Source organism: Pterocles gutturalis, unplaced genomic scaffold (assembly GCF_000699245.1).
Source record: "Pterocles gutturalis isolate BGI_N339 unplaced genomic scaffold, ASM69924v1 scaffold7073, whole genome shotgun sequence".
NCBI lineage: Eukaryota > Metazoa > Chordata > Aves > Pterocliformes > Pteroclidae > Pterocles > Pterocles gutturalis.
In genome coordinates this window covers 9,044-30,567 of record NW_010122927.1, presented here as the reverse complement: position 1 = coordinate 30,567, position 21,524 = coordinate 9,044, and the positions used below count along the sequence as shown (strand labels likewise).

At 37.9% G+C, this 21,524-nt stretch overlaps 1 protein-coding gene across 1 annotated transcript in view; it reads left to right on the top strand.

The window, feature by feature from the left end:
- The window catches only part of UBN2 (ubinuclein 2), a 46,515-nt gene extending 25,221 nt beyond the window's left edge, over positions 1-21,294 (top strand). Inside the window, exons 7-17 of the mRNA XM_010077702.1 lie at positions 2,341-2,411; positions 4,083-4,212; positions 5,480-5,598; positions 6,254-6,367; positions 7,722-7,865; positions 11,198-11,248; positions 12,593-12,635; positions 13,117-14,655; positions 18,541-18,787; positions 19,541-19,630; positions 20,790-21,294. Of these exons, the coding sequence (XP_010076004.1) occupies positions 2,341-2,411; positions 4,083-4,212; positions 5,480-5,598; positions 6,254-6,367; positions 7,722-7,865; positions 11,198-11,248; positions 12,593-12,635; positions 13,117-14,655; positions 18,541-18,787; positions 19,541-19,630; positions 20,790-20,839 (2,598 nt within the window). The 3' untranslated portion in view covers positions 20,840-21,294. The remainder of the gene's footprint in view (positions 1-2,340; positions 2,412-4,082; positions 4,213-5,479; positions 5,599-6,253; positions 6,368-7,721; positions 7,866-11,197; positions 11,249-12,592; positions 12,636-13,116; positions 14,656-18,540; positions 18,788-19,540; positions 19,631-20,789) is intronic.
- The last annotated feature ends 230 nt before the right edge of the window (positions 21,295-21,524 follow it).

Sequence of the window (21,524 nt, the reverse complement as noted above, 5' to 3'; positions counted from 1 at the left end):
CAAAAATCAGGAAGTGTTAGTGGCCTGTCCCAAATTCATGCTGCTTCACTGTATAATGAGCCTCTCCCAGGTGGGAGAAAGCTTTAATTCAGTGGCTCTTGGAAGAGCTAAGAAGACTTCTGCTTTTGATGTCTTTTGGAAGTTTGGTGCTGGCTGAGCAGAGCAAGTCTACCCATAAACTTGGGGAAAAACTAGACTGTGTGTTGACTTAAAGATTGCAACTTCCTTATCTTCTGCAAATTGCAATCAACTGACACGTTATCAGTGGGGGAAAACATAATCTAAAAAGCAGGAAAAAATAAATGGGTCTTGTGAGATAGGCTCACAGCTTTAGTGCTCTTTACTGCGAAGAAAGCTGAGTTTATAAAGCTGTATGAAAAAGCCTATGTTCCATGAATGGAGTAAGATTGATCTAGATAGCCACTTACTAAATACAGTAAAAATTTCCTGACTTCCGTTTGCAGATCAATATCTTCTAGTTCCCTAAGTGGGCAATTCTGAACTACCATGACAGACTACAATACTGTACACAAGCGGGAAAGTAATAAAACGGCTTTTTTCTGTTGTGAAAGTAACTGTCAAGATAATCTGTTTGTGGAACAAAAAAAACAGTTCAGTGATAGCGATGCCGTTTTTGAATCTGCCAATGTTGCTCTCTTCAAAAGCCAGCAACACTGTCCAGTATGGTAGCAGAATGCTGAAATAGGCTTTTAAGATCTACCTGGGACCAAATTGTCAAAGCATCTTTCATTCTGCTTTATATAAAACAAGACTGTAATAGTGCTTGTGTTAATTATGCTTAAAGATACTGGATTTAAGACTTTCAAACTTGTCTTGTTGGTATCCTATCACTTGTTGACATCTATAACCTTTCAAATTTTTTTAGTGGGACAAATGCATCAGTATTCTTAAACAGATAGCGCCATCCCCTCAGCAGCTGAATTAACAGTAGAAAGTACTGAGCAGAGTGCAGTCCTTACAGGAGCTTTAAAACCTCTGATATCAATCAATGTTTGACTGAAGCAGTAAACCGTTCAGACAATGGGCTACCTTACGGTTTCTGATACAGTATCAGGCTCCTGTTTTCCTGGGCAGTGTAGACTTTGCAATTCCAGAAAATATTTTTCTTTCAAACTTAAATGGATCAGTTACAAAGAGCAAGAACAGTAAGTATTTCATAGTAATAAAGGAATTCTATCAAGTTAACACTTGCATTTATTTGTAGTTTTTAGCTATGTTGTTAGAAGTCACTACAATTTTTTATAAAAGAGAGAATTAGAGATTTTTAATTTATTTGATTATCAGCCTCGTAGCATGTTGGCTGCCTCTAATGTTTGTCAGTCACTATAAGGGTACCCTACCTGCCTACTTTTCTGCATGCATATCCTTTTCCAGCTCCTTTAGATATTCACTGTCTGGTCCCAGTGCCAGAATATAAGATGATAATAAGCCTCTAAAAGTGGCTTTTTTTTTCCCTTGACTTTTATAAATCTGCAGAGTGGATGAACACTATACAAAAATCAGTAAGATCTTCTCTAGAATGGCGCAGGGAATTGGATTTCTTCTACAAGCTGTCATTGTTTGTCAAAGTAAGAATCTCAATAAGACCAAACATAAAGGGATTCTGCATGGGAATTCCTGTGAGATCAGGAAAAACTAATAAAAGGAAGTATGTATAGGAGTAAGGCTGTCTTTTTTTCCCACCCCAAACACAATCAGGAAGAGACCAAACAAAAATACTAAAGAGATAGTCTAAAGATGGTGGGAACGCTGGACAGCACCAGAAAATGGGGATGAGGTATTCCTCTAGCACACATAATCCCTTTGTAGGAATTGCAGGGAAGGACTGAGATGGATCTAAGAAGGCTGGGAAGTTGTAACTGGGTGAGGCACATACCAGAGGTAGAAAAGGAACCTTTTATAAATTGAGAGTAGAAATGCGTTGATGCTCTTGCCTAGCTTGACTTGTCAAGCAGTGCTCTTTTTTAAAGCAAACAGTGATAGCAGAATGTTACTGGTGGTGAAATGGTAAAACATGTCTACCATTTTCTTTCTTCATGGTTATTGAAGAGATGAATGTGTCAGCATCAGTGATCCAGGCAGATTCTAAATAGAATGATTGTTTGCCCTAAAGCAAGGAGTTTTTATTTGAGTGTAATAATACCAATCCTAACCTCTTTTCTAAAAAGCGGAGTATAGTTTGGTTTTGTTTATTTTTTTCTAAGTAATGATTGTTCTCTGGAAAGTAGGAATGATACAGCTGTAGAAGTAAAGTTTCAGAGGTTGTTGGGATAAAATGCTCTATGAACGTTTGGATACTCTTTATTGCTGTATTTTCAGGCCGCCAAGATGTTTGATGAAGAAGGCAGGAAGAAGTTTTTCACACAAGACATGAATAATATTCTGCTGGAGTAAGTGCTTATCTGTAGAACCTTCCCTTTTTGGAAAGGGGGTGAAAGGAAAAGTACAGAAGAAGAAATATTATTGAGGTTGTTCCAACAAAGCCCTTAAAAGTCAATGAAGGTAGATCAGTCTAAGCTAGTTATTAGCTAAAGAGATTTATATATAAATACAATTCCTGTCATGACTACTTGTCTGTCTTTATCCAGTGTAAAGTGTTTTGTAGTGCCCTGTGTCCTTGACTTCATGTGTAAAATCCAACAAAACTGCCATTATTTCTTCCTGCTGCCATTATTTCTTCCTGTTGCCCACTTTTATAACTCAAAACACCTTCAGCTTTCATGAAGGAGAACACCAGTTCTTTTTACTCTGTAATCCTTCAATTAAGCGTTTAATATAGAAGGTTCTATGTTTGTATTCTAAGGAAAAAAAGTAATCTCTAGAAGACTGTAGCAGTCAAAATTGTATCAAGATTGATGTGAAATGGTGGGAGTAAATGAAATTCGAATGGCAGTGTTCAACATTGCTGGAGAAGTGTGTATATGAAGAGTTCCCTGCCACTGATTAAGACTTCCTCCTTTTGTAAAAAAATCGTAGAATCATAGAATGGTTTGGGTTGAAGGGACCTTAAAGATCATCGAGTTCCACCCCCTGCCACAGGCAGGGACACCTCTCACTAGACCAGGTTGCTCAAAGACACATCCAGCTTGGCCTTGAACATCTCCAGGGATGGGGCATCCACAACTTCTCTGGGCAACCTGTTCCAGTGTTTCACCACCTTCACCACAGTAAAGTATTTCTTCCTAATATCTAGTCTAAATCTATCCTCTTTCAGCTTAAGACTGTTATCCCTTCTTCCTGTCACTATACTCCCTGATAAAAGAGTGCGTCCCCATCTTTCCTGTAGGCCCCCTTTAAGTACTGGAAGGCTGCTATAAGGTCTCCCTGGAGCCTTGTCTTCTCTAGACTAAACAGCCTCAACTTGTTCAGCCTGTCCTTGTATGGGAGGTGCTCCAGCCCTCTGACTGTCTCTGTGGCCCTCTGAACTTGCTCCAGCAGGTCCATGTTGGGGGCCCTTCTTATGTTGGGGCCCCAGAGCTGGATGCAGTACTCCAGGTACTACAAGAGTGCACTAGTCACCTTCTCTGACCTGCTGGTCATGCTTCTTTTGATGCAGCCCAGGGTACGGTCAGCTTTCTGGGCTGCAAGCGCTCATTGCCAAGTCATGTTAAGCTTCTCATCAACCAACAGCCTTCTCCTCAGGGCTGCTCTCAAACTATTCCCCACCCAGCCTGTATTTGTGCTTGGAATTGCCCAGACCCATGTGCAGGACCTTGTACTTGGCCTTGTTGAACTTCATGAGGTTTGGCACAGGTGCACCTTTCAAGCCTGTCAAGATCCCTCTGGATGGCATCCCTTTCCTCCAGCTTGTTGACTGCACCACAGAGCTGGGTGTCATTGTCAAATTGACTGTCCCTGTCAAGAACAAAAATGTTAAACAGTGCCGGTCCCAATACCAACCCCTGAGGAAGTTTTAACTATCTGAAAATGTCCCAAGCTGCTATTTTTAGTATGCATAGCTAGAATATGTTATGCATACAAAGCTTCCTTAGGTTTTTGTTCAGTTACCATCTTGATCTGGGAGTGCCTCACTGGTTTACTGTCTCTTGTTTGTTTGTCAGTATTGAGCTACAGTTACAGGAGATAAATCCTGCCATCCGCAATGGAGTGTACTCTCACCTTGAGGCTTTTGTGCCGTGCAATAAGGACACACTGATAAAGCGTCTGAAGAAGTTACACCTCAATGTCCAGGTAATGACGGGGAGATCAGCTCCACCATGAGTCAATTATGAGTGACAGAATGCAGGAGAGTAGAGCAACAGCCACACAGTCTCTAATAAAGCAAAAGATTTTTTTGATCCGTTGCTAGATCAGCTTAAAATCTTTTTTCTGTGTACCTGCTTTTGTCACTACTTCAGGAAAAAATATTTTAAGTATTTCAGACCCTTTATTTGAGAATGAAGTGCTTTCATCTTGGAAGCTGGGTACAGGGTATCAAGGTAGCAGAACTAGAAAGCCATGATAATCATGGTTATGACAGGCAAAAAAAAAAAAAAAAAAATTACTGGTGCATTCACTTTTGTGCCAAGAAAAAAGAAAGGCTAGATGGATAATAGAGGGCGTAGCCAGTACTCTTTGTGCAAATTTGCCTTTGTGGCTAGTCTTACAGATACTTTATATGTCATTTGTAGTTGCTTTTCTCTTAAAGAATCTGTTTTCGTGTTGAATAAGAAAGTTATCTGTGATCTGAAGTATCCTGACCTGATTGTTTAGATGAAATCCAGGACTAAATCTTGCAGAGGATCTGAGGATCATGAATGCAGATATTTCAGAACTTGCTAAGAAGGCAGAATCATATGCTCTTTCTAAGCAGTAAGACATAATGGCATGTAGTATTCTACTTCTTCTCAATAAGCAGTTATGATTAAGAATATAAACTCAGAAGAAGTAGGAAGAGAATTTAAAATGTAGGGAAGTATATTGTATATTACTTTCATGTTTGAAGTTCTTTTTGGAGATTATACATAGTCCTTACCTTTGATGTACATAAATTACATAATAATCTAATACTCCGATAATCTAATACACATATTTTGTTCATTACCTAGGATGTTTTTATACCACGGAGTTTTTTGGGGACTTGATTAATTGGATACTTATTTGCAAGTGTTGAGATACTCATGGGTCAAGTCATCTTGCTTTCTCCCTCAAAAAGCATTATTTAATGAAGTCATGATATAATGTTTTGGGATATTCATGACATGTTTCCTTGTGACACTTTCATTGTTTCTAGTGTCAAGACTTACATTAGTTGTATGAAAAATTTGAAGTATGTGCATTTTTATAATGTTGTTGTACCTAAAAGGATTCAATTGCCATGTAGGAATTGGCTGTTGCAGTCAATAGTTTCACAAAAATTATTTTGCACTCACTCCTGAGGCAATATCCCCAGTACTAACTATCTGAGACACTCTTTATATTGCATCTAATAGGACTGCTTTTGTGTTTCTTTTCACAGGATGACCGCTTGAGAGAACCACTGCAAAAGCTGAAACTGGCTGTCAGTAATGTAATGCCTGAACAGTTATGCAAGTATCAAGAGGACTGTCAGGCCCGCAATCAAGCCAAGAATGCCAAGTAGGTATTTCTGCAGTCTGAGCATGCCCATTCTAGAGTCCACTGGGAAGCCTCTCTCCATGTTGTTCATTCCCTGAGCTCAGCATAGTACTCAGCTCCAGTTTACTGTTGATTCTAAGTTTTGAATTGTAGGAAATACTTGGTTTTGTGTAAGTGATGTTATTACCTGACTCTAGAAAGAAATTCCATTAACTGAATGAAATAGATCTTGAGAGAAAGAAAATATAAATTGTGAAAAGAATAATAGAGATTCTCAAAATGCTAGATTAATAGAGGAGGATGGTGTGTTCAGGTTCTTGATGTATTTTGTTCTTGTTCATTGTAGTTGTTTCCTTCAAAATAACTAATTTTAGACATGGAAAAGCATTAATATATTGATAAGCATCCTACTATTTCCTAGTAGAGGCACTACATGAAGCTTCTAGCCACCATCCTTGATAGCATCTGTATATTGTGTCCTCTTCACTTGTCTCTGAGAACCATGAAGCGATGGAGAGAGAAAGATGAACTGTTTACCCTTTCAGGAAGGGTATAACAAGAATCTGAAGATAGGTTTCATTTTTTTTTTCCTAGCACCTAAAATGACACTCCTTTCTCAAGGAATCATTTTTTCTGTGTTTTGTACCTGTAAAGAAACCAATTGTTCTAACTGTAGGTTGCAAGCAGAAGATGAACGAGAGAAAAATGGATCAGAGGAAGATGATGATGAGAAACCTGGAAAGAGGGTTGTGGGACCCAGAAAGAAGTTTCATTGGGATGACACAGTGAGGTGAGAGAGGACTACCTTTCCCACCAAGAATTTTCACTAACTTCATAAAGGGATCTCCAAGGGGATGGTATTACATAATAGTGTTTTAATAGATTGTCATCCTTAGACGGATACCTCAGAGAAGTTTTGGAGAGTGTTTGGGCTAAATAGGCAAGCTAGAAAGCTGCAATGGTAAAATAGATGTTTCTTTAACTTGAAAGGCAAGATCATTCTATGTACAACCCTTTTTTCACTGCTTGTTTATCTGCTTTATCCAAATACAGGAGAATTTTCCTGGTCCTAGGACTCCAAGATTCTTTAAGCAAAAAAGAGAGGTGTAAGCAGAGTTATACCTGCTTCCCCTATTCTTGGAATAGGTCACAGAACACTGTCACTCAATGAACAGTGAAGATTTCTGACACAAAAGGGCAGACCACCAAAACTGGTGATGTTGGTTTGGTAAGGCTTCCAGTCCTTCGCCAAGCCAGCATCCAGAATCTTAACCTCTCCCATCCTCTCTGAAGACAAATCCTATGTTATCTCTCAAGAGCAACACAGATTCTTGTCTGAAATGATGAATTCTCACTATTCTGTTTCCTAGGATAGATTTTACTGAAAACTGAGATTACTATCATTTATAGTCTGGATAGGCTTTTAAGCAAGCAGATCCTTCTAGATTAGTTATTTCCCATGCAATATCTAAGCTAATTTTAGGAGGGCGGCTAAGGGGCTGGTGGACTTCTTATGCTGAGTCTTTTTAGTATGTTAAGACAACAGGGAAGCAAGCTTCATGGAAATATATACAACCAGTGTAGCTTGGACTGACCTGGAGGAAGCCATTCTTAGAAGATATTTAAATCTGTTGTTTTTTTCATTCAAGAGGCTCTGAAAGGCCAATGCTACTTAACTGTATGTACCTGTATGTTTTTAAGGACAGTAGAAGACAGCATCCATGTCAGAAAGAATCTTCAGTTGAAATATTCAGTGTAGAATGGATTTCACTTGCTTTCAGACATTCTCAATCTTAAATGAGATAGAGGTCACTCTGAGCAAAGTGAGAGGAGATGTTTCAGCTATGAGGGAGCCACAAAGAAAATGTAAAAACCAAATACAAAGTTATAGTAAGGATGAAAAAAAATGAGCCATACAGTGTGTTGGAAATGGAGGAGAAGTGACAGTGGCAGATCATACCAGTTGAAGTAGCAAACCTGTACAGTGGCAAACTTCCAAAAAATGCAACTGGAACTGAGCTCTTCCTACAACTGACAATGGGCAGCAACTGTATAGCATCAATACTTCAATTTCTCAGCCTTTTTCTAATGAGCTTTTGAAAGGGTTGTTTCTTTCAAAATATTTATTGTCTGTCTTTCTGCAGGTCTCTGTTGTGTAATCTTGTCAAGATCAAGCTGGGATGCTATGAGCTAGAGCCAAATAGAAGTCAGTCTGCTGAAGATTACCTCAAAACCTTTATGGAAACAGAAGTGAAACCACTTTGGCCTAAAGGCTGGATGCAGGCAAGGTAAGATAACCTGCTTTATGTATCTATTCATTTTGGTGTTAATATTTCCTGGATCTTACTGTCATACAACCATACTCAACCATATGCTATTAATATTAATATAAAACTTCAAAATATTTCAGTGGAACTGGAATATTTTAGAATAATTAATGTTTTCCAGAAGTTAATTTTTTTTCTATCTTGTTTGCAAGCCTGAGAGCTAAAAAACCACTGTTTTCTTTGGAGAACTATTTGCTTTTGTCATCTGCTGGAGACTGAATTTAATGTGGTTTGCGTCACAATATATGATGCTTCATTTAAGGGGGCAAGTATGAGGCGGGGGGTAACTGCTTGGGAAGTTTTTTCCGGCATATAGAAAGTGATAGTGATATAGAAAACAGCTTTGCCTATTATGTTGTAAGCAGTCTTATAATACAATGTGACACAGACTTTAAAATTATAAGCTGGAATTTCAAAAACTGAGTTCACAAAAGACTAAGGTTTGTGCTTTATTTCCTGTAGACAACTGGGATGGTCAGGGGAAAAAATCAAATTAGAGCAGTAATAATCGTTGTGAAATAAAAACTGGACAAAGTTTTCAAACACTTGGAAGTGTAATAAGAGAAGAAAATAGAGATGACAGGAGTTCTTTCCTTTTGTAGCACCCTTGCAAACTACAATTTCTCATCAAATCTTGATGTAACTGTAAAAGCTAAGTGATAGAACCATACTAGTCGATTTGCTTAAGAATACCTTGATTGTAGATTAATCACATCTTTATCAAGCTTTAAAAAAAAAAAACTGTACTATTTCCTGGAATAGTCAGTGTAGAAAATGAGGGTGTGATAAGCTGCTTGTGAAATAGTAATTAAAGGAGCAAATGAAGTTTTATACTTCTTGGCATACAGCTCACTTATTTCTGTTCAAGTATTTAGTTTTGTATAGGAAGGATGCTGATGAGTGAGTTGAAACTCTTATGAAGAGTTTATTGAAGTAGACGAGACAAGGAATCCCACTGCAGCTTAAGCAGTTTTGGTACTGTAATGATTAACAAATTGTCTTGTGTTTATGGGGAGGTGCTTACCTGCTTTCTGCTTAGGAAGTGATGCATTGTCATTTGTAGGCAAACAGGCATGGAAAGAGGAAAAGCAAGTATTTCCTGGAGTCTAATTCCAAATACAACACGTTATTCATGTGCTGAATGCTGGTATTGTTGGGATGTTAGGGTAGAGATTTTCATGCTTAAGGCTTAGATTTTTACCTTTATATGTGGCCTCAAGTGAGAAGGAACTATGTAAACTGGAAAAAAAAATGGGCATTTAATGTTAAAAATGGCCTACTGACTCTGTATTTCATAAAGAATTCTTACTAATCAGAGTAGGTCTATGGTACCACAGCTTTGTGTGTTTAGCACAGAGGAAAAAATCTTGCTCTTTCAAAGTTCACTCTACTTACATTCCTAATAGCTTAGTATAGAAACATGAGGTAAGGTATTGATCATAACTTTACATTGCACCTCATTAATTTGTCCATGTTTATCATAACTACCTTTGTCTCATGAATTTTCTGTGTGTGTAACTTCTGTACTTTGCCCCAGGAGATTGTTTTATTAATATTCATAGATTTAATGAAATACTTGTCCTAAGGATCCCAAAGCCTTTTCAAAGAATGTAACCCACTTTTTTGTGACTTGGTTGCATATTACTTCCATGTGTGTCTGAAAAAGCCTGCAACCTAAATATGTGTATGTCCAAAAAAGAATTGTAAGGAGCAGGAAGTCTGTTTCCTTTCATTCCAAGAGTTTAATCATCTTTGGAGGTTGTAATGGAAGTAAGCTTGCGGCTCAACTTGTTTTGCATGGGTCAAACAGCACCCTTGACTTAAAGTCATTATCAAAGAGAAACAATCTCAATACTGATCTCTCATAAACTTTTATATCTAAATATATGTATGCAATGGAGGGATTATTTTCCAAGCATGTTCTTGCTTTGGAACATATAGTGCACTGTCCTTTCTTTTGTACCATATCTTTGGGTTCTCTCCCTGTAGTAGTTACACTTTTGTCTTGAACTTTTAAGGATGATACTACAAATTACTGGGGCCTAGGATTCATTTTGGATTTTCATTCCCAAATTAAAAAGATTAAGGAATAGACAAAGCACCAGGAAGGAGGTGGGGAGGGAAATATTCTAGAGAAGCTAGGTAGGTCAGACAGTGGCACTTTCAACTTGTAACGAGGAATTTTTTGCTCCGTGATGATATTATTGGGCATTCAGTAGTCTCTGGGAAGAAACTTAATACAGATTTGGAGGTTAGTGTGGTGAAGAAAATGTGAAAATGGAGCTGAAAGTAGAATCTTAGAAGTAAGGCACTGGAACTGTAGTGAGAGGATGTCACTGTTTTCTTACCAGATTACATGAGATTTGTAGATAATTGGATTTTTTTCATAGCTATTCCAACTCTACAGAATGTGTTATCATTGGTAAAAAGCTCTTGTTCAGACAGCTGTTGATGATGTGGTCAGTGTTGGTGTGATAGCAGTGGTATAGGAAAGTCTTGTCTGTTCTAGTTTGCCTACCTGGAAATCAGGAAGGGGACCAGGTTTTCATTAGTTGTTTATTTATAGCTGCATTTGGGTAGCAAGCTGTAGGATAGATACAGATCAGGAATCATTTCCACTTCCCACTTGTCAGCTCAGGAGTTGATAATGTGGAAATAAAAGCATGTGAAGTGTTGAGATTTGTCATACCAACTCCAGCCATTTGTTGGCTCTGTAGTAAAATGTATGTATAAGCCTGGTGTACTTGAAGTAATAAAAATGGTACACTATAGAAAATACTGAAGAAAATGAGAAACAAGCTTGGCTACTGTATTCTGACTAGTTTTCGCTGTGCTTTAAAAAAAAAAAACAAACAAAACCAACACAAAAAGCCACACAACAAACTAACCACAAAACCCAAACTTATGATTGATGTGTGGACACGTAGTGTGAAGAATTTGCAATAAACTTTAATTTGATATTTAAAAATATTTCATTAGCCTTTGAGAAGAGAGAATTCAGAATGTATTTCTTCTATCCAGCTGAAGGAGGTAATGTTCCATTTTGTTGACTTCCTCTTGGCCATTTACTAAGGTATTTTGACTGTAAATTTGAAATATTTTTTAGTATTCTTCTGTTTATGGCTGCCTGGAACTACATCATGATAGCAATACAGACAAACTATCTACTAGCTGCTTTGGGGACAGATAATCAAAGGGTTCTTCTGAAAATTCAAGGATACATGCGTATTTGATAGTCATGCTGATTGTCCCTGTAGAATCACCTTATGTTTCTTTTTTCGCCACTCTTTTAGGATGCTTTTTAAAGAAAGCCGAAGTGTTCACAATCACCTCACTTCTGCTCCGTGAGTATAATATTGACAACTTACTGACAATCTTTAGGTTGTTCGTAGCATCTTTTCCCATCTTCATGCTATGTATTTTTTGGACAGAAGGGAGGAAAGTGAGGTGTTTTGGGATTTGTTTGAAGAGAATTTTTTTTAATGCTTTAATTTAGACATATAACTGTAATGTTCCTGTGGCATATTTTAGCTCAGTTATGAAGTAGCTAGATAACTCAAGCAGATATTCGTTCTTGGATTAATGTCTTTTACTCAAAGTATTTCAAAGCACTATACACTACCTAAATTTTTCTGTGCAACATATTAAATTGAACTCAGACTGCAGTACTTCCTGCTCTTCTTTTCCTCAAATATTTCTGTAACCATGGAAGGCAATGTATCTTAGTGGAATTTTACCATCGTGATTTTTCAGACAACACTGTGTCCCTCTTGGGAGCTGCCTGCATTCAGACAGAATTCAAATAAACAATTATGACTTTGAATAGCACCCAAATTGCAACCTTTGTGATAAATATGATTAACATAAGATATTTTTCTACATAGTAGCAAAACTGAATCATGGTCCATCTACAATAAGGTCTATTTTAAACTAGGCTGTGTTTACAACAGATGTAAATCTGTTGACCCTCTTGACAAAATAGAAATGAGAAAAGAAGATGTGAAATGCTTAGCTTCTAAGTTGAAGCTGATGACTAATAATACTTAATGCTGTCCTTTCTTGCATAATTACAGTTGGTGCTATGGTGTTCACTTACACTGCAAAAGAGCCTGCAGGCTTGTTAAATGCCTTCTTGCAACAACCAGAAGTTATATACAACTGTTTCACAGTTGATAAGCAGCAAAACAGTTTTTCTGGGGGGAGTTGGAACCCAACTGTTTTTGTGTTTTGAAATATAAACGAGATCACGAAGTATACTCCTCAGTGACAAAAACATCAATGTAGCGTGAAATTATATAACTATTATAGGTGACTTCAGTTAGACAAAGCTCTGCTAAGCAGACAAACTCTTAAGATTAAAAGAGGCTGAAATGAGTTGATATTTTGAAGTTTCTCTAAATCAAAAAAGTAAAAAATATCTCTCCTGATATATATCAGGTTATATCAGCAGTTCAGTAAGTTTTGCATACAATTTACTTAAAGATACGTGACCAAAAAAAAAGGATTACAAGTGTGCTTGTTCTCTTCCCCCTTACATTTTAACACATTTTCTACTTAAAGGATGTTTTATTAAAGCTAGACTCCAGTAGTCATCTTTTATTTATTGGGGTATAATCAGGGTAACAGTTAAAACTAGATGACTTGCTTTTCTTTCATCTTCTGATGCACATGTATCTCTTCTGTTTCAGGGCAAAGAAGAAGGTGATTCTGGCCCCTAAACCCAAAGTGAAGGTAAATGCCTACTTAGATATGTGAATTTTATGTGACCATTTGATACAACCTTTTTCCTGCCTCTGATCCAGAAAAATTCAGGCAGAAAGGTTCCATCAGGAAATGCTATAAGAGCTTATTGGCTTGGTAGTGTACTACTTGAAAGAAGTAGTACAAAAGACTTCTGTATAGCTTTGCAACTTTAAGCTATATTAGTTTTTTGAGAATTGACTCTGAAGAGGTACTAGTTCCAGTCAAGTTTCACATTTTTAATGTGTGCTTTGTGTTTTTGGTTATATGGAGCAATAGCACTAGGTTTTTAAATGCAGATATTGAATTAGCACACAGGACTCACCTAGATATCTTAGGGCTCTTAATATGAAAATTTCAGTAGTAGATCGGTTCATCTGAATTGACAAAACAATAGTATTACACTAAAGAACACTTTAGGTCTACTCCAGAAAGGTTATTAAACCTGTCTATTCTTATGTCTTGTTCCCAGGACTCCAGTCCAAAGAAAGAACAGAAAACCTGTATGTCTTCAGTCAATTCAAGTTGTGCTAGTGTAATGAGTTCCAGCACACCTGTCTGCACCCCAGCCAGCTCTAGCTGCACACCAGCTCCAGAGACGATCTGCCTAGACGATTCACTGGATGAAGACCTCTCTTTCCACCCACCTTCATTGGACTCTATTTCTGATGCTCTGGCAGTTATCAATAATGGTGCCAAGGGATCACCTCTTGGGTCCACCATAGACACACCAACATCCAGACCTCGCCCTGGGTTGAGGGAAGAGAAACTAGCAAGCATTATGAGTAAGTTGCCCTTGGCAACTTCAAAGAAAGTAGAGCCCACTCAAACACCCCATTCATCAAGTCTTATTGCTGGTCACACAGGGCCAGTACCAAAGAAACCCCAGGACCTAGTTCACACTGGTATCTCTTCAGGCCTTATTGCTGGATCTTCAATTCAAAATCCTAAGGTTTCCTTAGAGCCTTTGCCAGCCAAACTACTTCAGCAAGGACTACAGAGGTCAAGCCAGATCCAAGCTGCTTCCTCTTCTTCACAGACTCATATTTCTTCCTCTAAGACCCAAGCAGCTATTTCCACCTCCTCTCAAAGAACCAAGGATGCTAATATCTTGGTATCATCTTCTGAGGCTCAAGGTAGTTCTTCCTCAACATCACAAGTGACAAAAGTGCACCAGCATTCAGCAGTACAGCAGAAATATGTATCTCCTTTACAAGCAACTATTAGTAAATCACAGACCAATCCAGTGGTGAAATTGAGTAGTAATCCCAAACTGTCTTGCTCATCACCAGTCGTAAAGGCTCAGGATAAGTCTGTAGTATATCGCCTGCCTTTGTCTAATCCCTCATCTGGAAGTGGCTCTCAAGTGTCTCACCCACTGGTTTCTCGGACAACATCCAGCACCTCTACCTCTAGTAACTATTTAGCCAAGGCTATGGTGTCACAAGTTTCTTCCCAGGGTTTCAAGCCTCCCTTCTCCATGGCTGCCTCTCCCAAACCTGCTGCCTCTCCCAAGCCCACTGCATCTAAGCCCTCTGTGACACCCAAGCCCAATGCATCACCTAAATTTTCATCCAAGTCCACCTCATCCCCCAGGCCTGCAACTACACCCAGTTCTTCCGGTTCAAGTGCACTAGTTTCCCAGAGTAGTCACTCCAGCAACAACCCCCTTCACAAACAGACCAGTGGTGTAAATATCAGCAGGCAGTCTCCCACAATGAATTTGCTGCCCTCTAATCGCACCTCAGGCCTTCAGCCTGCAAAGAACCCTCAGGCTTCTTCAAAATTGCCCAACTCTTCTCCTTCTGGAACTGTTGGTAAAAATAATTTGGGTGGAGTTGGAATGAATGTACCTGCCAACAGAGGCAGTAACCTTAACTCAAGTGGAGCTAGTAGGACTAGTCTGTCTGGGGGAGCAGGAAGTGGAACACAGGGTGCTACTAAACAATTGACAACTCCACACAGACCATCTTCTGCCTCAGGGTCTCCAGTTGTAGCAGCCAGTGTGCAGGTACGCATCTAACAAGTTTACTTTTAAACCTTACATTAATATTTATCACATTTATTTTGTAAGCATCCTTTCTAGCAATGTCTTGATTTGAAAATGTCATAAATTTAATGTTTATACTTTACTAAGCATAAATGCTAATACTGATGAAACTATTTCACACTAATGAATAGGTATTTCCAGCTGATGTGAAATGCATGGATCAGTGTGGAAGGACACCTCAGTGTGAAATGTTGGTTGGTCTGTACTGTGGAACAGAATTAACTTTTTTTTAAAAGCACTAGAAAAGGTACACTTTGTGTAGCCATATTTTCAGTGGATGTGGTATTTTCTTGTGTTATTGCATTTGTGTGTTTTGCATATTTTCTTACTTGTAATAATGGTCGTATGAAAAGATGTCTTGGTGCATTTGTTGCCAAGCTTCATGATTAATTTGCAAATCTAGAGTTCAGTTGCTTGTGGTTTGAGTATAATGCAAGACTTGTATTTAAAGTTAACACTCACAAAGGCTTTTCTGTAGTATTTGTGATTAAATATGTATTTTATTTTGTAGGATCTAGTCAAACTGAATGAGATGCCTTACTAATATATGAATATCCTAGAAATTGTTTGAGAGAGAGCTTATGCAGAACTTTATCTGTGGAGATAAAGCAAGTAATACAAAACAAACACTTTGAAAATACTGTTGTTCTAAAACCTGTGCAAACCAATTTACCGAGGAGACAACCTGCTTTCCCAAGTTCTGTGTTCTTCTTACTGGGAATGATTTTGTTACTGAGATGATTTAAATTTTTCCTCTCTCTTTATTGCTCTCTCTATCCTGAAGTCTTTAGTACTTAAGAAAAAGCAATATTGCTGTAAATGAGAGTCTTGGTGTACAGCAAATGGAAAAGCTTTGTATTTTTCTGAGCAATGTACATAGCTATTGCGTGGTAGTGATGTATACTCAGCTTTTAGCAATGTTTTATAATCTTTTAGCTTGATATCAATTTTTTCTTAATGTAGCTGAATAACAGGAAGAAGATTATTTTTGCAAGACATTTCTGTGGTCTTTAATCCTGCTATACCTTAAGTCTGTTACAGTAAACAAGAGATGTCTGGCAGGCTCTGACACAGCCTTCTCATTATTTTGGGTGGCTTTAATGAAAAAAGCACAACCCGTATGCTGTGTAAGGGCCGCTGAGGTACCACATAGGGCTTAGAGAAGAGCTGAGCTGTATGCAGAGCAGTTTGTATACTCTGGAAGGTGCCTGGAGGAGACAAAGGCTGCAGTGAATGGACTGGGAACAGAGTGGTTTCTTTCTGGTGCAGTCAACAGAACCCAGTGGATACAATTGCTGTGATGTAGAAGAAAATGTGAAATCAGTGTGGTAGTGCTTAAAGATGATGGATGAGGGAAGTATTGAGTTGGATGATAAGATGAATTCTGCCAAGCCATCCTATAGTTAAAGGCAAGTAATTTTTTTTAGAATCTTGATCACCTGGGGAATTAAATGCATTTTGGTAGACAGTGATGTTGAAGAGGACAGGGGAGTGTGGTGGATGATCAAGTAACATGAGTGCATACTGTAAATACAGCAAAATAAGGTGTGTTGGTATATAGAAGGGGAAATCAGCTAGAGGTACTGAGCGGCATATGGTATCACTAAAATAATTATTGTGACTTTACATGTGGGGTTCTTTGACACTTCAGAAGTTACTTTGATAATTTATAAAGGGTTCAGAAGAATGGTGCAAGGAAGATAAACCATGGAATAAGGCTGTTGCTACTGTGCAGACTGACGCTTAGTGGAGTACATTCAAGACAAGATTAGAATCAAATTACCTCCCAGTCCAAATACACTGAAGGGGAAGAGATTTATGATAACAGATGGCTTTATGTAGCCTTAAAGATCTAATGGCTGGCTGCTGAACTTAATAATTTCCAGACTATTTATTAGGTACAATGTACTGAGTTAGTTACTGATTTAATTCCTATCTGAGATACTATTGATCAGTCAGAAGATGAGAATAGTACCTGAGTTGCTCATTACAATATCCTGATCTGCTTACGTTGAAGATCAGACTAGATGATGTCATGTGACAATAAAGACTAGGAGCAGTTTCCAACAGGTTTTTCCCTCCTTTTCCTTTTTGACAGTTATTTACCAGAATGTAAGCTTACACCCGCCATAGCTCCACAGAAATTTTACTCTGGAATACTCTACTAAGTGACATCTTAAGAATACAAAGCCAAAGTAATCTAAAATTCATCAATTATCGCGTGTGATTAAAGCTCTAGCTACCATTATTACTCTTGAGCAGAATCTGACTTAGACTTTTCAGGATCATAAAGACTCAGATTTACATGACAAGGATGAACCCTTTTATGAAGTGCTATCATAGGTGAGGTAAATAGAAATATCTGTGCTGCAACTCTTCTAAGGCATTCTCTGTAACTCTTTCTATCACTGAGCTTCTCTTCCCTTTTGCGAAAGTAAGCAAGGTCTTGGCAGAGCACATTACAAAACTTGTTTTCAGGCATTTTACAAATCTGCAATTGCAAGAGATTATGGCTTTTATTTTGTTGCACAGTAAAGATTACATAGATGGTGAACAGTTGTAATTTTTTGTACATAGTCTTACTGTGAAATTAGTACTTTTAAAGGCAGAAGAGACTAATCGTGTAGTGAAGTTTTTCATCCTTTTTTTTATTTCTACTTGTGGGATGGAGTATGTCTTAGAAGCTGTCACTCCTAAGATGACCTATACAAACACTTGCTATGAATATTACATCTGTAGTTGTTTACACTTACATGGTTACTGGTTTAAAATTCTGTGTTTTCTTTAAGCAGCAACTAACCTTTCTTTAGCTGCTTTCATCTTGAATACCTTAAAACCAGAACTGGTAATAGAAACTTTGTCCCTGCTAGGAGTTTTCATCACTTTGCTGTTTGTGTAAGTTCATACTACAGAACTCAAGGAGACTTCATTTTAAGCTCACGTGTTCATTAAAATGAGTCTAAGTTTTGGTTTTAGTTAAGGCTTACTTGTATAAATGCACAGGTTTGAAGTCCTTTTCAGTCTGAGTCTTTTTAACTCAAATATCTAAAATATCTGAGCTGGAGTTCAAAATGCTTTCTGTACTAACTGTTCTGTAGTAGATCATTAGATAATTGAACATTAAAATATAAAAATACTATCTGCATAGTGAAGGAAAGACTGTTAAACAAGAATGAGCTGTTCTAATATTAAAGGAATTAATGTGATTTGAGAGCTGTTGTAGCTAAAATGTTCTAGCTAATCTTGCATTTTAATTTTTAAACTACAGTGAATTTAACTTCATAGTGACATATGTAGAGTGGAGAGATTATTTTCCCTTGCCTTTTGCATCCTGGTAACCCGACTTCTCTCGAAGTGTGTGGGTTCTTATGTATGAATCTTAATCTTCAAAAAGTAACCTCTTGTTTCAAAGTAACCTCTTTAGAAATAAAGTTAGTGTTCTGTTAAGACCCAGATTTGGAGAGGGGAGAGCAAAACTGTGCTTGTAAAGAACTTCATATCTACATCTGATAATTTCATAGTATTAATCTAATAGAAGGTGTTGCATTAGATTCTGACTGTAGACCCAGTGCATAACTAGAAAGGAGACAGAAGAAATTACCTGCAAGGCTGATGAGAAAAACATATGAGATGAACCATACTGTCATGTCTGAATCTGAGATATAATTGTAACTGCTTAGCAGATGAACAGTGGGAAGACCTCCTAGGTGGATAAGTGGATATTTATTAATAGTTTAGTATACTTCTTAATAGGGCCGCAGTTAGCAGAAAACAGTCGATTCTTATCTCCTTAAAGAATACAGCTCAAAGCTTTAAAATCTTGAAGTACTCCTTTTCTTTGTACAGTCAACAGCAGGAGCATCATTACTGGCTAACGCCTCACCTCTGACTCTCATGGCATCACCCCTGTCTGTAACCAGTCAGAACATGACGTCTGCACCATTAACTCCTTTTGGGATGCTGGGTGGCCTTGTTCCTGTGACCGTGCCCTTCCAGTTTCCCTTGGAGCTGCTTAGCTTTGGGACGGACACAGCTGGAGTGACAACCACCTCGGGATCTACCTCAGCGGCTTTCCACCACAGCCTAACTCAGAGTGAGTGGAATTAGTTATCGCACTGTGATATAAGGAAAGATGCATCCTGAAAATGGAGATTAAGAAGGGAAACAAAGTTCTGAGTGACTCAAATTTGATTAATTAAAATCCTGACAGGAGAGTAAAAGTGATTTCTTCACTGGTAAAACTTTGTTTATGTAATTATCCAAATATTGTGAATCATCTTTGATAAGCTTAACTTTATTGTTACATTCACTGTATATACTTAGTTTTGAATGTGCTTTTTCAGGGTTAACTTTATTCCTTTCTAAAGATAAGAGATTAATAGATTAAAAGTCTCCAAATCTCACAATACAAATAAGAGACTAAATATGGTGATTCCTCAAAATATACTTAGCTCAGTAATCTCTTCTGAGGGAGTATCAACCAAAATGGCGTATATTTTTTCCCGATTGCTTAAAAAGAAATTCTTTAGGTTTTTAACCTGTATCAACTTTTGGTCTTTCTGTCGAACAAAATTATGCGAAGAGTTGCATCCCAATAGCAAGGCATGGTCCTTGCTCTAACTTTTGATTAACCATATCTGAATAGGTCTGTTTCTGTTGACTTATTCCAGCTATAAGAATGCTATCAGATATTTATTTTATGTTGTTGAGATATATCCTCAGAAATCTGTGCAAATTAGCGTGCTACTATAGCTATACTATAAAAACAAAAACTTCCTGTTTCACAAAGGCTGCCTCTGACCTTAAGATTTATTTTTCGTCTTTGTTGCTTTCCTTTTTTTCCCAGATTTACTGAAGGGTTTACAGCCAAGTGCTCAGCATGCAGCAACGCTGTCTCACTCACCTCTGCCTGCTCACTTGCAGCAAGCTTACACAGGTAAAGAGATTGTTTTTTTTCTTGTTCTTATTTTTAACTTAAATGTCAGATTTCTGCCCCAAACTGAAATAAAATATACACCAAAACTGAAATTGGTTTAGAGAAGACACAACACAGGGACAAGCTTTAGTAGCAGCAGACAGTCCACATTCTATTGTAGCAGTATTTTTGGAACGTAAACCATTTTTTTCCTGTCTTCAATGTCAGGAGCAAAAAAAGGTCAAAAATTTCATAATACTTTATTGTAGCAGTTCTAGAAATCAAAGTGTACAAATTCAATGAGTGGGGAAAAAAGGAATACTACTTACTGGATGCTAACATGATTCTTTACAGGCTGCATAAAGTCTGTATTGGCAAGATTGTTTTTTCCACTCAATTTTAATTTCTCCTTTGAAGGAGAAACTGACCTTCCAGCTAGAAGCTTCTTCATGTTTCTTGTAAGAGTGTATATACGTATGAACAGTGTGATGGTTTCCTAATGGAAGATCTGCCTTCCCTGGGAATTTGAAGAGTTGTGTATTTTGATTAATAAGAGAAGCTTGAAGTAGAACATCTCCTTTTGCAAGGCTTAGAGCTGAAAAACTATTATAAAGCTGTAGAAGGTGCAGTTTAGAGTGTACTCCCTTCTTTGCCATGTGTAGGGTTTGTTGTGTTTTTTTTTTGCTAAGAGAAAGAACAGGAAGGGTGACAGTGGCTTGGTGGAGGTTCTTCATCCTGTTCTCAGAGTCCTCAGCATCAAAAAACTGGGCAGCTTGCTCTAAGAGGCTGTGAAAACAAACCAGCTGGCTATATTTGGTACAACCTTAATTTGTTGTCACAGTGAGTGCCATAGGTTAAAAATGCTTTAGTAAAATGTAAAAGCTTCTAAAGAAAGGCTTGATTTTCAGGTTTTTTTTCAGTATCCCAAGCTGCAACTTGATTTTTAGAAAGATAGTATCTTTTGGCATGAAGCTGGATATCTCAGGTTTCAAAAAGTGCTATTTCTAATAAATGAACTACAAAGAAGGTGCAAAGTCTTCCACCCTATAAAGACAATGTACTTTTTGGTGATGCTAAAGCTGAACATGCCAAATTCCTATCTCATTTGCTGTAAGTTATAAAAATAAAAGTTCACTCATGCTCTGATTCTTCCCTTTCTTTTCCTATCTCTAAACTACAGATGGAGGCCAAAGTAAAGGGGACACTAAGTTACAGCGGAAAAACCAGTGACTTCTGGACAAGCAAGGGAGCTGAAGCAGTTCTGGTTGGCTGACAGAATCTGCCCAGTTGGGAAAGTGCTTATTGTCACAGGGCTGCTGTTTCTGTCGATGTTTACATATTCTGATCCCAAGCACTGTGGTGAGAGGAAGAAGAAAAATAAAACAATACTTGATCAAAGAGAGAAGGAAGAGGAGGACTGGTCCTCCTGGTCGTGCAGACTGGTCATAGTTTGATCTTGCCTAAAGAAACAAGCTTTTTTTATCTGCTCTGATTGGCTGTTAAAAGAAATTGATCGTCAAACCCACAGCAGCACAAACATTTTTTTCTGGGTGATGCCCAATGAAGAGTTGAAAGTGTGAGAGAAGCTAGAATTGGTTTCTCCATCCATTGTGTAAGGTGGAATCATCTACTTCATTAGTGCCCAAAGTACCCAGTATAAGATTATGTATAGGTCCTGAGTGTACTATATGGTTGTGGACCAAAGGTTATGTAGAGTAGAGGTGGTGCTGGGATACTTTGCATTAAACCCTTACATGAATGTGGTTTCTGATACAGGTGTTTTTCCAGCTTTACAAGGCTGTTTGACCTTAGGTAGCTTACAGATGTATGCAGTCTCATTAGAGAGCTGTCTTCAAAAACAGATCTCTTCGTATATCAAGATGTGAGACACAGACTACTGGGAAATCCCTTGCTC